Source organism: Diadema setosum, chromosome 17, assembly GCF_964275005.1.
Source record: "Diadema setosum chromosome 17, eeDiaSeto1, whole genome shotgun sequence".
NCBI classification, from domain to species: domain Eukaryota; kingdom Metazoa; phylum Echinodermata; class Echinoidea; order Diadematoida; family Diadematidae; genus Diadema; species Diadema setosum.
The window spans coordinates 11,748,182-11,765,417 of record NC_092701.1 but is presented as its reverse complement, the minus strand read 5'-3'; the positions used below and the strand labels follow the sequence as shown (position 1 = coordinate 11,765,417).

Below are 17,236 nucleotides of genomic sequence, written 5' to 3'. Positions count from 1 at the left end.
TTTCCCTGGCTTGGGACATCACAGCATCTTCTGCAAAGAGAATGAAACAAATAATGTTTCACCTTTAAAAATTTTGGAGCCTCCAAGTGAATGTACTCACATATAAAATGCAATAATGACATCAGACTAAAACTTCGGCAAGTTGCTTTACATAACAGAATACTTTTGCACAGTTAGGTCACCACTACATATTTTTGTCAAAAGTGCCTGTTCCCTCCCCCCCCCCCCCCCTAATCTTCTGACAGATCTTCAAGGAAGTTGAAAATCTAATGTATGATCCATGCAAATTCAATCAAAATGTGATCCATGGTCTCTATAACCTTCTCCCATAAAATACCAGTTCTGCTCGTTTCAGATTGGGCAGAATTTCCAGAAGTCACATTTTACAAAGGACTTTGGCATATTGCAACAGATGTATGCCTTTTATCACCAGTAGGTGCCGTAAAAAAAAGAAGAAAAAAAAAAAAAAAAAAAGAATCTTTCCTGTTACTCGTCATGGACTTAAGTCAGATGAGCTCTTACACCTACTGTATTAGTGTACTTCTTTCTGTTTCAGTTGTAGAATTTGCAAGAATTCGAACCTCTGTATTGCCAAATTTCTAATTCCTCTATATATTCCTCTGTATTGCCAAATTTAACCGATTCCTATATTATGTGTTGCTTTATGATATACTGGCAACACAATTTAGAAGAGTAAAGTTATCAAAATCATTTTCAATTTTCTCTCTCTCAACTTCTCTACATATAAGATATGCAGTAAGATCTAGGGTTGCCAATTTGATGACAGGACAATGATTTCTGCAGCAAATTCCCACGGGATTTAATAGGATAGATCTGAAGGGTTGTGTGAGGAAAGGAAATACTTGCCCGATTCTTAAATAGGCAACATATTTTAGAGGATAACTGTTTTTATGCCTGTCTCAAATGGGCATTTTTTTTTTTCTCTCTCCGACTTCTCAATGTAGATTTAGCATTGCCAATTCAATGATAGGCTAAATATTCCTGCAACTAAGTTCCCTCACTTTAAGAATGAGTATGAAGAAGGGTTCTCTGATGAGAGGCAACACCACACCTTAAATAACGCTTTGTACATATCTCCAGGTGCCAGAGTAGACTGGTGTGTTGGACAGGTCATCATCGGTGATGTACTCCATTGTGACCATAGAGTCGGCGGTGAAGGACAGGTTGATGGGAGTGACCACCACTCCCTGGCAGACATCGTAGAAACCAGATTGGTCTCCCGTAAACTGAAGAGAAAGAAAACAAGTACAGCAGAGTACATTAAAATATTAAAATAGACATATTTTGGACCATGTTAAAACACAGCATTTGATTGTTTTCTTTCATTCCTAGCAAGGTACAGTTGCACATGTACATTGCAGCATGCAAAATAGTACCACTGGTACAATTTTTCCATTTTCTTTCCACCTATCATCCATGGGATAAACCAAACATTATCCATCTCGAACAAAAGCTTGTGACTAAGAGACTAAGACTTGGCGACCTCCATTGGAAATGGAAAGGTAGGCATAAATTTGTGTGGTTGCAAATCATCACAGGACTTTGGTGGGCATTCTCACATCTCAGTACATCCTAGCAGCTGGCAGTTGCATCTTGCTGAAGCGCACCTCCTGCTACCAACATCCGAAACCAAGAGCAGAATCTGCTTGCCTGGTTTTCATGGTTTTGGATGATAGGCAGTCACAATACTATCCCCCCCCCCCCCCCACCGTATCACCCCATCCCAAGATGCAATGCATTCTGCACCTACCGTGACCCTCTCCCCGCAATTCTTATCCAAGTCGTAGACGTCGAAGACGATCACCAAGAAGTAGCCTTGCGGGGGGATGAAGACGATGGGGCAGGAGAGATTGGCAGGGGAGGCCCCGGGGAAGCCCGGACTGGTGAGGTTGCCTTCTAGCACGCTGCTTCCATTCACAGCGTCACCGCAAGCTAGGAAAACAAACAAACAAACAAACAGAAATCAATGACTGCCTGCTGTGACATACATAATGTAGCTTCAAACCTATGGGACTAGATATCATAACTCCTCATAAAGATAGCCACAGAAAATGTACTCAGTTTGAGCTCATCCCAAGAAAATGAGTACATTTCAGATTATTTGGATAAAAAACATGAATATTGCTGTTCATTACTGTTGACTGTTTGATCATGCCATCTGGTGGTTGTTGTTGTCTCAACCCGTTTAGGACGAGTCCCGAGTATACTCGGGCAGGCGTCTATGGGAAATGCGTGCTGTAGCAAAATCAAACCGTCCTCAACGGGTTAAAGAAGAAAGAGAAAGATAAAAATTGGGGCCCTATACATCAAATAATTTGCCCATCTGGGAAGCTACCACCACTCCTAATTTGAACCAAGTGACACTTTGGAGGAGCAATTAGCACATTATCTGAAGATGAAATTTTGAAAAAAAAAAAAAATCATGCCCCTAAAAAAAGTTACAAATATATTCAAATGTGAACCTGAGGTTTGAACTCTTCACAAAAATCTTGACTTACTCTGAAAGCTGGCCTGGTGAAGTAGAATTAGTAAAAAATCAAGGATTTATTCAAGGCAGGTGGAGGGGTTTCTTTAGCCTAATAAAAGAGTTTTATTTACATAAATCAAATTTGCCACTGGTGAAACCACTGGAAAATGGTAGGCTCATCTCAGAGAGAGCTAAAGGGGAGGGGGGGGGGGGGGGGGACATTGTAGGTGTTTGCCTTAATACAGTTTATACTACAAAAAAAAAACACAGGGGGAGTCCTTACTAGGGTTGGCAATCACGCAGTCCCCGTCGTTGCAGGCCTGGGTCGTGTCCGGTGCGGTCTGGTTGACGCAGAAGCTATCGTCGACTTCGTTTCCATCATCGTCATAGCAACTGACGTTGCGGGTCTGCACTCCATCTCCACATGTGACTGAACACTAATGGGAGGGAGGTGGAGATGTACAAATAAGAGATGTAAGATGAATCCAACACTGCAAAACTCACAAACTGAGGGCTTGTTGAAAGGAAAAACTGATGATCAATTTTGATTAAAAGTAAAGTGTCACCTTGCGTTCAGATTCATTGAATAAAAAAGTAGAAAAATGCTTTTACTAGGAACTTCGATGAAAAAACCCACAATATGTGATAGCCCATGAGTTTTGATTCCAGAATCATACAATACTTATATCCACAATACAGTTTATTCCCATTGGCAACATGTACAAAGACATCTATTTAGAACTGTTGCAATTCGCATTGTCTTTTTAAAGTCAATTGCCGCTAGACAGAAGTCAATGCCTATATGTAATGCCCTAATGTTGCTGTCTGCACTAGAAGTTTTGCCTTGATAAAAGGGTTGTAAGGGCTGCAAAGTTCTATCATTTTGTCATGTCTCATGACTTCATCAATTCCATCATTACTATAATCACAGTAATCATCATAATCAGTATTACGAGCATCATATCGTAATCTTCATTTTCAGATTTCCCCTGTAGTTTTACCTCTCCATAGTATGTGATGTAATACTCTACCTCATCTGGCTGTACGTACATTACTCTGCCTTTGAGTCCACACCTTGGATATTTTACTTTAAAATCAACAACAGGCTCATCATCATAAGCACCACAAACGCTATCACTATCACCACCAGCACCATAATTAGCATCACTACCACTAGCATCTCCCATTGTTACTATCAAGACACCCTCATCATCAGCACCACTACACCTTCATCATCAACACTACCAGCACCACTCCTAATATCATGATTGGCATTGACACTGCCATTATCATCATCTTCACTGCTACCATAGCCAATTTTTGTCATCAAGATACCCTCACCATCATCATCATACTCAAGACACTCGCCAGCATCATATATCATCATTATCCGTATCACCAACGCCTTCATTACCATCACACAGGTCCCGGCAGTAGTGGCAGCAGTGCTACACATCACCGAGTTTATCATGTAGTTGAGTATCATCATCATCATCATCATCATCATCATCATCATCATCATCATCATCATCATCATTATCATCACTAAACCACAACCGCCAACACTACCACCATCAACATCAATACCAACACCTTTGTTACCATCACATACATTCCATCAGTGGCAGTGGTAGCAGTGCTAAAAAAAATCATGTACTTTATTATGTAGCTATGTATAATCATCATCATCATCATCATCATCATCATCTTCATCTTCATCACTAAACCACAACTCCCAACACTACCACCATCAACATCATCATCAGCATCATCAACATCATCATCAACATCATCATCATCATCATCATCATCATCATCATCATCATCATCACCATCATCACCATCACCACCACCATCATCATCATCATCGCCGTCATCATCATCATCATCATCATCACCATCATCACCATCACCATCATTACCATCATCACTACTGTCACCACTAACCAGTCATTGCTGTGCATAATTATGTACAAGTGTAAGGTGCTTACTTCTGAAAAGTTGCCAACCCGGTAGGAGTAGGCAGGGCAGTCATCCAAAGAGCAGACCTGGGTGTCGTTGGGGCGTGCCCCTCCGCAGTTAGAATCACTGACCGTAACATTGTCCTGATCCTGGCAGGTGACGTTTCGAGTCTGGATCCCACTTCCACAGGTCACTGAGCACTGTCGGCATTAAAGGAAGCCGGCAAAGGCATGATAAATAGCCAAATACTTTTAAAACATTTTAAAAGCTCAGTATCTCTCTGGAGTGTAATACCTGAATTGAACTTCGCTTCGTGTAACAACGACTCTTTAGCAGTCAAGCATACCCACATTTTGATTTTGCGATGTAACTGAAAAATATCTGATAGACATAATCTGTTGATATCTCCAGGAATAAACTCACTCTGAATACAGCAACAAATTATTCAAGAGGATAACTAAAATGGTGACAAAGATGCACCACCCACAACATCGAGATGTACTTGCAGATGCATCATTGCATGCATGCATGCATGCATGCAAAGCAATCTTCACCATGCACAAACTCAATCAAACATGTGATTTTAAGTGTTTTGATGGTGCCGCCCAAGTAGACTTTGTGTACGTGCTGCACTTGGTGACAGTTGCTTTGGCACAGTGTGCGGCTTTTTCAGAATTTTTGCCCCAGGATTGGTAGTGCTCTGTATACTCTGAACAAAACAAATGTTTTTGTTTTTTATTTTGGCTAAATTTGCACTGTGTTTTTGACACAATTCCTTTCAACCAACCTACACTGCTGCCATTGGTGTAATTCTGAATGTGTGTGTGTGTGTTTTCTTTCGATCGAGTTGAACAAATCCTTATCAAAATCACATATTCCAATCTTGCTCAAAATGAAGGAAAACCTAATAATACTAACTGTCCCTTGACTCAACAAAGACCTTGCTCTAAAAAAAATATAAAAAAAAAATGGAAAAAAAAATATTGATATGGGAGCTAGTTCTCCTGACAATAGATATTTAACATAGATCTTGGACATATACCTTTGGTTCTACTATTGAATGGTTAATCCACACTGCCTACACATTATTAAAGTATCTTTTCCATTGCACTGTAAACACTCATCTCCCAAAACAGGGCAGAGATCATGTGTTGCCGCAGTCAATTTTCATTCAGGAGTTTGGTTTATATTCCCCATCCCTTTTTTGTTGATATCCATTGTTCTGGCTTTTAACCTGTTGAGGACGGACTGATTTTGCTATTAACACGTTTCCCATAGACACCTGCCCGAGTATTCTCAGGACTAGTCATCAAAGGGTTGACAAGGGTGCCATAACATAATGTAGTACCTAATATTATCATCATATCTATGTGGCAATAAATATGAAAAAATATAGCAACATCCAATCTTGCATCAATCTTCCATTTCTTTGCTTTTTGTTGTTGTTGTTGTTTTGTTTTTTTTCGGGGGGGGGGGGGGGTCATTGTCTCTTCTGGGATATATCCCATGATAATAATTTCAACCTCAGTTTGAACGTGTGAAGGGTTATACACAAAGTTTTGACATCCAACCTCTCATTGATCTTCCATTTTTTGTTTGTTTTTGTTTGTTCGTTATTTATTTGTTTTTTGTGTTCGTTTTTGTTTGTTTCGTTTTTTGTTTGTTCGTTTTTTGTTTGTTTTTTTGTGCTTTTTTTTTGGGGGGGGGGCATATTGTCAGTGCTGGGATGGTTGCCATGACAACAATCTATACATCACAGTTTGAACCTGCGAAGGGTTCTACACAGTTTTGACATCAGCACATGAGCAGCTGTTAGTGTAAAAGACAGCTGAGGCAGAATGTTGATAAGGGTATTAATGTTAGAGGAGCACAGCCTCAGATATAAGCAAGAGCGAAGGCATGAATAATGCATGTAGACATGACTACACCTAATGTGCCAGATTTTTGCAATGCATGCAAGTCAGCTTTTGAGAAATGCATAGCTACAGTACTATTAGGCTGTAATGTGTACATAGCACTTTGAGGTGTGCTGTAGGAGAGAGGCTAGCAAGACAGGCTGAGTGAAAAGCTATAGTAAAGAGGACAGGGAGGGTAACCTACCACTCCCCAGGCAGACACCTCCCAGCCATAGACTGGGCAATCAGGGCGGATGCAGGGCACGGAGGTGGGCGGGACAGGGCCACTACACTGCATCCCTGTTGGGTCAATGTTCCCATCCTGGTCTCGGCAGAAAGCTCTTTGCCCCATGGTCCCAAGGCCACAAGTGACCGAGCACTGTGCGTCGATTTGGTGTGTCGAGTGGAGTGAAGAGGAGGTTAGAGTTTGGGTACACGGGATTTGAAACAGATCAGAAATGCACACACAAAGCGAAAGGACAAGAGTGTTTGCCGCAAAGAAAAACTAAATCGGAAAATGAGTACAGCGTTACACAATACCTAAGAATCTAAAGAGAGTGCTCCTAAATGTCTTTGTACAGGAATAGAATAAAAGAGCATAGATACAGTGAGTGAAAAAAATGAAGACCCGGCATAAAGTATTATACAACACCTAAAAAGAATGTAGCTATCCAATTGGTCAATTGCCCCATCATGTGACATTCAGTTAAAAATTCCATCGCACGCTGTGGCTGTCAGCCGTGCAATTTTGTTTGAGCAAAAAAAATTTAGATAGCGCATGGCTGACCTCGTGTAATTTCCATTACACGGCTCTGATGTCAAAATAAACAAACATTTACCATGCACACTCCACAATTACAAGCGCGCTTACAAGCATGCACTTTTGTAACTCAATTTTATTAACAACTTCATGACCGCTTGGTTTTGCGTATGCATGTACATGGCTGTCTGTGACTGTGCAGCTACTCATTCTTCTTTCATAGGAAATGGTTGCCTTTTTTACGCTAAATTCCAGAATCTGTGTGGAACACATCTATTGATGTCTGAGGTGCTGTATAAAACAAATAGTGTATGGTCTTTACTCGTGCAATGAAACATCACTTTGCACTCGTGACCATTCTATATTTGTTTACCAACACTGCCAAAATCATCATAAACACACACCTGAAACACTGCAATTGATGAGAGCACAGGAATGGAATATCAAAGAACAAAATTCAGAGCTTTTTGAATTTGAGAGCGGCTTCAGAAGGAAATCCGTTTTACTAGATGTATGAAGTAGTGCATGCAAAAAGGACGAATAAAAGTAGAAAAAAAAGAAAGAGAATAAAAATCAGCCAGGCTTCGAGATGAACTAGCAGTAGATACTAGATATACTAGTATACCTACTAAATATATTAAGTGACAGGTACTGCATGCAAAAGGACAAACGAATATAAAAAAAAATTATGGGCCAGCTTACCGCGGAGGTTGGGAAAGTGACATAGCGATATACGGGGCAATCCGTGAGATTGCAGGCTCGCTCCTCAACTGGTGGGATGTCCATTAGATAGTTCTCACACAGGGAGGAGTTGACAACGGTGGTGTTGTCCGCCAAGCATTCCACGGTGCGGGTTTGGATGGCACTGCCGCAAGTAGCCGAGCACTGACGTGGGTAGAGTGGTGGTGATGGGGGGTGGGGGTGGGGGGGAAGCAGATAATGACCATCAATCAAATATTGCCAGTACAGTTATCATTCATGAGACCCTCACAAACGCAGATATGTGCCAGTGCAGCCTCACATTAACTCTTTAGTGTGCCACAGTGTAAAGTAGGCATGCTCTGGGGAGACATTTGGTTTCAAAAGCCGTGTATTTAATGTTGCTTGACATGCAACGAGTAAAATTGTAGAGAAAACTCAAAGCTTTGCTGTAATGTGAATTTTACGACAAATCTATGATAATTTTTCATTCAAATGACCAGTAGCTACATTCTTGTCCAGGGCTGTTAGGTATGTCACACAACTGTGACAAAAAAGAAACTAGAATTTATGCGCAAAACCGCAGGTGGAACATCATTTGATATTCAATGATATAATGCAAGCTACATGTACGAGGAATGGAATCACGAGTAAAGCTTTCATTGTACAATGCCATTTGGCAATGTATCTATTGGTTTGGGCGGGATAGTGTGTTCAAGCAAAATATGCGAACATGGCACGCTATCAACTTGGAGTTGAGCTTGCGAACATGGCACATAAAGAGTTAAACACAACACTGAGTATTCTCAAGCCCATCATCACGAGAGCATCTTTCATATCCATTACCTCACATCCTCTCTTTTCCTATTTACACCTTCATTGACACTGCTTCCAGTATGCATTTCAAAGAAATAGTTCAAATATGCAAATTACAGTAGATGAAGGAAAGATGTACTCATTGACCATCGCTGCATTCTGAAAGCTTCACATTCCAGAACGATTTCCAGTTGTGTCAGATTTTCATGAAACTTTCTACAGTTCGGTCTACACGCAGTGGACTTTCACCTTAAGAAATTGAGCTAAAAGGTTTGATTTCACACTAACACTGATTACTAATTTTTGATTATATTGATTATACCGGAGCAATGACGTATAGTCGTGGACAAGGTGCAAATCTGGCCCAGTACGAACACATCCACATTTGACCTCTAACCAAAGATAGGGTATCTTTTTGAGCCCAGGTGTATGCAAGTGGGTACCTAGCAATACTGGGGTAGTGACAATAGGTAGGACCAAATGGGAGATCATTGCTAAGACTGAAGCTACTACCCTAGGTAAATAAGGGGGCATTCGAGTCGTCTCCTAAAGCAAATCAAACCATACCAAACACGCGCCACAGAAATGCTCAAAGTGTGCCATACCATACCGAATCGAACTATAAGCCAAAAGTGGACCACTTCCCTATGTGCTCAAAAAGGGTACCAAAAGCCTACCAAAAGTTTGCATGTCAAAAATGTGCCTAATATCTACATATGTCTTTAATGCAAAGAGTTCATTCTCTTTCTTCGGGACATCTGAAAATTGTAGTCTAAGTGCACTAGGTGAATAACCCTGTTAATTGCCTCAAAATGTGTGCCCCTCTCTAAAAATAACTTGTGAGGTACGCTTTCTCAACACAGCACTCAAACGTTCCACATTTGGCACAGTTTTGGTTCAGCTTTAGTTCAGTTCATTTTGGTTCACTTTTGAGCGCTCAAGTGCACTGCAAGACTATATTATCATACTCTATAGTCAAGTTCAAAAATTGCATTACGACTTACGTGTACCGGGTATGCATAAGTCAACGGGGTAGGGGGTATGTAAAATCGATACCAAGAGACTCACCTCTGACCATTCAGAGACGTTATACGAGTACGAGCAAGGGTCCAACTCGCAGGGGATGGCAGACAGAGGGCGCTGTCCATAGCACTGCTCGTCGCCAAGAGTGTTACCCTGGCTGTCCTGGCAGGTCACATCGCGGGTCACAACGCCGACTCCGCAGGTCGCAGAACACTACCAAATTAATGGTGAAAAGGTTAACAATTAGAGGTGCCATCTCGGGTGATTCTGGGCAGAATTTTACATCTGAATTTGTATCAATAAATGCATGCCACTTTAAAAGGGATGGTCTAGTTTCAGTTTAGATGGGGCTTCATATTTCCAACATTTTGTTTATTATGACTTTTTGAGAGGAGAAACCTCTTGTGAAATATCAAAAAGCATCATGATAATTCTGATAGAAATTAAACGTTAATCTGATGAAGTTGGTTTTGAAATGGTTGAGATATCCAAAACAAAGCGATTTTAATAAACAGTGGAACCCACCGTTTATTAAGATTGCTTTGTTTCCCTTTGTTTCAGGATATCTCGGCCATTTCAAAACAGATTTTCATCTAATAACCTTGGAATCCTCATCTCAACCAAAACGATACCATCCCTTTAAGGTTTGTATCTGTTTACACCAGGCACACAAAAGTCCCTATTCCAAATCCGAGTACAACTCTACATGTATGATATCCACATTGCCACAGTAGGCTGGTGCATATCTACTGCGGTGAAAACCAGCTATCTCATCCTTATTGTTCATTGTTCATCGATTGCTACAGGTGTCTTGAACCAGCTGTCGCCAAAGAAACCCCCTGCGTGCTACGTCATTTCTTTATCGCAGGTATGTGTGCACATTTGACTCAATGGCACCCAAAGGGTCTGTGATTGTGTTATCGTGGTCTTCCTGTTCGACTGAGGCACATCGCAAGGACAGAGAAGGTTGACTATCTTGCAACTAGGTCAAGTTCAGATTACTAAGTTAGGTAATCATCTGAATTCAAATTCAAAGCACAGCAGGCTAAAGCAAAGTTCCTAGGCAGATAACAGGTTAATCTCACGATTTCCTGCGCAAAGACAGAATAATACAATTTTTCGCGCCTACCTCGCCAAACATGCCAACGGTGAAGCCCTGCCTGGGACAGGGGAGGAACGAGAAGGTGAGGTTGTAGCCGGGGTAACGGTTCTCCCCGTCGGTGAACAGCCCCACGCTGGTGGGACTGATGGCGCTGGACACCCACAGGTTGTTGGTCGGTAGCTCATTGCCGCACAGACGGATTCCGAGCTGGGGCATGCTGGAGTCTGCAATCTGCGAGGAAAAGAGCAAAGGATTTCAAAGGTACAATAACTGTAGTTTATTGCAACTGATTGACAAATTGCCCTACATCGATGTAGGGCAATTTGTCAATCAGTTGCAATGAAAACATCTCGACAGAAGAATTTCATGAGTTTGAATATTGTAAACTGTAGTTTAAGCAAAACATACAAGTACACATTGAGCATATACACCGGTAATTTTCGCTGACAGGCCGAATCATGTCACTGTGATGCACAATTTTTTTTTTTTTTTGTTAACCTCCCCACACCTGCAAAATCCTCTCATTATACGGTACACTCGTTATACCACAATTGTATATACTCTGCAGAAATATGACATGCCATATACGCACAGCAATTCCCTCTCTGTTCCTTTCCAAAAATTTCAAAACTTTGAAGAGCTTACTGCATGGGACTACTCTAGGCGAATACAGTTTTGTCAAAAAGAGTAAAGACCCATTTGAAGAAAAGTGGATTGAGCACTTGTTGGAATGAAACTCTTCATATGTTTTGGCGTGATCATTCTCAGATATTTTCGGCCTAATGCACTGCAGTTTGAGAGTAGCAAAAAAAAAAAAAAACCCGAGTGCAAACAAAATATCTGCTAACCACATGTACAATGACTTGCCTGATATTTGAATTGCTTATATTGCCAAGGAGTTACATTTCATCCGTTTTATTTTGTTTTGATTTGTTTTGTTATTGTTTTTTGCTTCAAGGCAAGCAGACAGATTTGGCTGAACGTTTCCGTTACCAGCACCACGTTCTACCCCTACCATGAGATAATCTTTGTCGCAGTTCTCTGAGGGCTCGATGTCAATCTCCAGCACGGTGATGGCGATGCAGCCGGCGTAGTTGATGACGATGTTGCTGCACTCCAGGTCATTCTCGTAGAGGTGGTTGGGGTAGCCGGGCGATGTGAGCTGATTATCGTTCTGGTTGGTGTAAACGAGGGAGCACTCTGAATGGGAGGAAGAAAATCCGAAAATGCCATCGCAGTCTTTTGTTTCTTCAGTTTCATTTTCTATCGAGGAAAATGGGTGGAGAGCCAATATTCAGCTGCACTAGCTGGTCTTGCATTAGGTCCAGGTTGTGCACCAAACTCTTTGCGTCTCCATTAGTGTAATCTTCTGCCCTTCTACAATCACCCTTCCTTATACTCCCCCGTCTCGCTTCACTCCTTCACCCTCACCTTTCTAGGGTCATCTTTTGCCTAGCGACGGTCCTTTCAAGGACTACCGTAGATACACATGGTGTTAATACAAACCTCTCTTCCTCATTGACATCACCATGCAAACTTCAAAACACCCTAACCGTACATATTAAAAACTACTCGTGGACATCTCCGTTCAATCCCCTGCAATGGACTGGCTGGAGAGCGCCACCGCAGTCGGGTCCCTACCTTGAGGGCAAGGGTCAAAGCTGCAGGGGATGGTGTCGTCGGGACGGTCCCCGGGGCAGCTCTCCTCCTGCGAGAATGGCAGCCCAGTGTTCTGATCGAGGCAGTAGACGTTCCTCTGCTGGACACCGCTTCCACACGTCACAGAGCACTGCACGCAGAGAACAAGAGACGAACAGTTACACCACTCTCATCATGGTTACATTTGTGCCTGCCTCACCCTATGTAATATCGTGTGCGTGGATGATTAACCAACAGGATGTGAGCAAATATTCACAAAATGGCAAACGTAAGGTAAACAGATCGGAAAGAGGTGTTAGGGCAACGCTGTCTCTTCTCTTTCCGATTCATATTTGCGAGACAAACTGGAATACACAGAGAGAGAGTGTTGCTTAAACAGGTATCATTCCGCAACAATGAATGAAGGATTGAGGGGGCGGGGGATGAAGAAATTCAATTTGGATGTAAACGTCTGCATGCAATCAAGTACCGCTCATGTTTCCCAACTCTCTCTCTCTCTCTCTCAAGACTCACCCCGCCAACATTCTCGGCAACCCACGTGACATTGGGGCAGTCCCTTGGGCCCACTACTACTTGGTAACCAGAGTCCTCCACGGCTTCGTTGCTGATCAGCGTAATGGTCAGCTGGTTGGAGGTGGAGTAGATGGTGGACGGGACTGGCACGACAGCGCCGCAGAAGGTGAAGCTGATATCCTCGTTGTTCGGGTCAGCAACCTAGACACGGGGGGAAGGTGGGGGGGGGGGGGAGATGAGAACGTACATTATTCAGACCATAAGCTGGCGGGTTCTTATATGGCAGTACATGCCTGAGCAGCACTTAAAGTTGATCTATCAAACTATAGTTGTATTGAAAATGTACGTTCTGCACAAAAAACTTTACACATTGCTCCATCATGGGGTTTGGTTTTTTATTTTTCTATCAAATATCAGGTTTCTGTAGTTTGTATTTGTTATCAAATATCATGTGTCGTGGCCGAGTGGATCGTCTCTGTATGACGCGAGTGTGGTATGGTTCATGGGTTCGAGACCACGTCAAGCCAAACACGTTTGCCCTTCAGCCCGGCACTTTGTCCACATTGCTGCTCTCCACCCAGGAGTATAAATGAATACTCCATACGATGAGAAAGTCTATGTTGTTTGAATAGCAAGTGCATGCCTGCAAAATGGCTGCGACTGGCTGGTATGCTCCCCAAGGAGTGGAGAGAGAGCACTGTCAGTGCTGGTCAGAAATATGAAGTGGGCTATATTAAAACTAGCTTTTATTTATTATTATCATCTTTTCACAATCATTTGGGACTTCTTTTGCACTAAAGTTGAATCAGTTGAGAATATGGGCATTTCAGTGTATCCAGCGACATATTTGATGCTGCATGTATAATGTTTTGAAGCACTCACCCTGATGCAAAGACTACCCTTGAAATAATATCCTTGATGACCATACATAATTGGATGAAGGGGTGGACGGGTGTTTCAAATTCAGTTGTATTGTAGTCAATATTGTTTCTCAACTTTTTGGAAAGATGTGTATGGATTCCCAACTGAAACAAAAATATACACATCTGCACATACACACACATAGTGAAACTTCAAGCTGAACAAAATATTAATCTTTATAGCAAACAGGGTGCAAACAGGGTGCAAAAATGGCAAAAAAGAGGGCACTCTTTTTTTTTTTTTCCTGTATCGTTCCATTTCCGAACAAAAATCTTGGAACCCGACATCGGCTACCAGTAGCTCCCCTTATGATTTTGAAAGAGCATGAATGCAAAAATTCACTTTCCAATGATGATATACAATGTCACAGTCCAATATAGTCAAGAAATTTATCACGATTATCAAAATCATTGATTCAATTCCTCCTTACCGTCAACGAGTCATTTATGCAATCCATTGAGTTCTCCAGCCTGAGGAGGATGAAGGACAAAGCCACGCAAATTCCCTCAGAGGAGGTGAACGTGTCGACACAATTCGCAAGACTGGGATAAGGATGAGAGCTCTCCGCTATTATAGTCTGGGTCACATTGAAAGAGCGGTCGCAAGCTGGGAAAGGGGGAGAAACCAATATATGTCTCTAGTCTTTGCATTTCTTCTTCACTCAAATTACAACTGTGTACCTACTTTCATTTCACTTGGTGGCAAAAATTTGGAGAAAAAAAAAGCATCATCTTACATTATATGTGACCCGCTACAACAAAAGGATCCGAAAGTTGGAGGAGGACAATTTTCTGAAAAGGCATGACATTATTCCCTTAATCTTTCACTCTAATTTCATATATAGCACAACTCATAAAAGTACTCGGTTGCGGAGATATCGATGATTTTATTAGCGCATGTCAAGTGGTTGAGGAAATCAGAGTTTCGAGAAAAACGAGTTCAAAGTTTTCTTTTTCTATCATGATCAAAGGGAGGCGAGACAGTTTTTCCCGCTTGACAATAGAAGGTACGCTCCTAGCAACCTCCGCAATGTTCATTCAAGCTTAGCACCAGCGGTCTACGCATGACCAATCAGTAATCAGGATGCCACACACTGACCAATAAGACCACTCCCACGTTGCTAGGGGCGTAGTCCAGCTGCGCCGCTAAATCCAAATCTTTGGACACGTTTCTCTTACATTGGAAGTCGGAAAACCATGGTCCAGAAAAACGCTGATTTCTTGTCTTTCCTCCGATCATTTAGCTTCGAAATTTTGGCAGATGATAGACAAAACATTATACTACAAAACTATGCCAAAAACGGAAATCCGATTGTTTTGACCAATTTTGATGATGTGACTTCCAAGTCGATTTTCTCGGCTCAGCCGTCAGCAACTTTAGAATCCTTTTGTTGTAGCGCATCACATATGAAGTTGCTCCTCAGAATATCTGACCAATTGTAATAGCATGATCTGATGTTACTGCGGTTCGGACATAAACTTGCCAGACCCCTACTTTTGTCATGGGATTAGAACTTTTTTCCCCCCTTAGACTTTGATGGTGGGCATGAGAAGCGAGCTAAACAAAAACTAACTGAAAAAGACTCACAATGGAAAAGGCACTACCTATGAAAGTGTTGCTTTGATGCTTTTTTTCGAGGGGGGGGGGGTGGCAGGGGAGGGGGTTGTGCAATATTTAACCCACATGTGATGCATTATCAAATATCAGGTCTCTTTGGCACAGGCACATTGTTGTTGACACCAAGTGTTTGAAATCTGCCACTGTTTGAAATTTTTACATTTCAGTACAACTGTACAAAAAGGGGAATCACTTACACTCATCAAAGTCAGCTTCAGAAGCTTAGTTTTGCAGCTATGGCGAATCTACAGAGTAGTAGATGCTTTACAAGCACCATTTTCTTATTTCATTTCATTTGATTCTGCAACTTTTTTTTCACAAACAAAACTGCAACAAAGAATATTTTTGACTCATCTCAGTCACTGAAATTGGGAAGATGAATTTAAAAGAGTATTGATTAAATACCAGGGTATCTTCCTCATAATTGAGCCTAGATATACAAGGACTATTGCTGGAAATACTCACACGGACATTCTCCCAGATTACATGATGCTGTGGCCTCGGGCGGGGTCTCGGGGCACTGAGAATCATCAACCACGGCATTAGTATTAAGGTTTACGCAGCTGACGTCCCTCGTTTGCATGCCCTCTCCGCAAGATACTGAACACTGCAGGATACCAGAAGTAAAATTCAGAATGTACAAAAAGTGATTAAAAGGGGGGGGGGAAGGAACCAGTCCAAACTAGAAACTAGAAATGTTGCTATGGCGACTGGTATGCCTCTACCATAATGCATGGTTCTCCGAATAGGCCTATAGCACAATGTCTTGACAATGTGTGATGACGGTTTCACATAACTTCAACGGTTGCAAAATTCTGCTGCCCGATTGTCAACTTTTACTAATAAGTTTGATTCCATGTCACCAGTTCTCCGTTCCTTACATTGGTTACCTGTAGAAAAAAGGATTATTTTCAAGATTCTGTTATTAGTACATCATTCAGTTCATTCTTTTTCCCCAATATACATAAGTAATTCTGTTCAAAAATACAATCCGACATTCTGTTCAAAAATACAATCCGACACGAAGGCTACGTTCATCATCAGATGCATTCTTACTCCAAACACCCAGAGTAAAACATGGGTATGGTGATCATGCTTTTTCCGTTATGGGACCAAAATTGTGGAATCAGTTACCTCTTCAGTTAAGGGAACTGTCATCTACAGAGTCATTCAAATCCAAACTTAAAACTTATCTGTTCCTTTCATACTGAGGACTGTAATTGCTGTATGTCATTAATATTGGATTAATATTGTATTTTTAATTGATATATGTTGTATTCTTTATTTGGTATATATTTGCTTTTGTTAACCATTTTTTTCGTTGTTGAAATGTTTGAATATGTATATGCATGTAAATATATGATATTTTTTCATTTTTGAAGCGCCATGAGCACTGAAAAGTGGACCTGTGCACTATACAAGTAGCCACTATTATTATTATTATTATTATAACTGGCAAAATATTAAAAATGACGGGTTTGTCACAAATGCATTGAATGTTCACTTTCCTTGAACTAGGTTTATTTGGATGAATGGTTATACTGTCTAATAAGAGTGCAGGTATTTAGGGATTTGTACCCAACTTTTGACCCTTTTTATAAGTTTAAAGAAGAAGTGAAATTTAGCACTTTCTCTTGACCTTAGATCTTTTGGCCTTTGACCCCTAAATGCCAGTGAATATTTGTCTTGTCATACTCTACCCTCACACCAAGTTAAACGTTCATGTCTCATAGTATATAAAATACTGTACCAAAAGTTGTTTTTTTCACAAAATAACCTGT

General features: G+C 41.3%; 1 protein-coding gene across 1 annotated transcript in view; it reads right to left on the bottom strand.

Annotated features, from left to right (window-relative positions):
• Positions 1 to 1,073: 1,073 nt before the first annotated feature.
• LOC140241184 (uncharacterized) overlaps positions 1,074 to 17,236 on the bottom strand; it is a 105,755-nt gene continuing 89,592 nt past the window's right edge. The window contains exons 53-65 of the mRNA XM_072320943.1: positions 15,921 to 16,062; positions 14,269 to 14,444; positions 12,918 to 13,118; positions 12,387 to 12,534; positions 11,761 to 11,945; positions 10,773 to 10,976; positions 9,689 to 9,856; positions 7,808 to 7,990; positions 6,551 to 6,724; positions 4,480 to 4,650; positions 2,772 to 2,925; positions 1,772 to 1,953; positions 1,074 to 1,247 (exon numbers count right to left, since the gene is read on the bottom strand). Of these exons, the coding sequence (XP_072177044.1) occupies positions 1,074 to 1,247; positions 1,772 to 1,953; positions 2,772 to 2,925; positions 4,480 to 4,650; positions 6,551 to 6,724; positions 7,808 to 7,990; positions 9,689 to 9,856; positions 10,773 to 10,976; positions 11,761 to 11,945; positions 12,387 to 12,534; positions 12,918 to 13,118; positions 14,269 to 14,444; positions 15,921 to 16,062 (2,262 nt within the window). The remainder of the gene's footprint in view (positions 1,248 to 1,771; positions 1,954 to 2,771; positions 2,926 to 4,479; positions 4,651 to 6,550; positions 6,725 to 7,807; positions 7,991 to 9,688; positions 9,857 to 10,772; positions 10,977 to 11,760; positions 11,946 to 12,386; positions 12,535 to 12,917; positions 13,119 to 14,268; positions 14,445 to 15,920; positions 16,063 to 17,236) is intronic.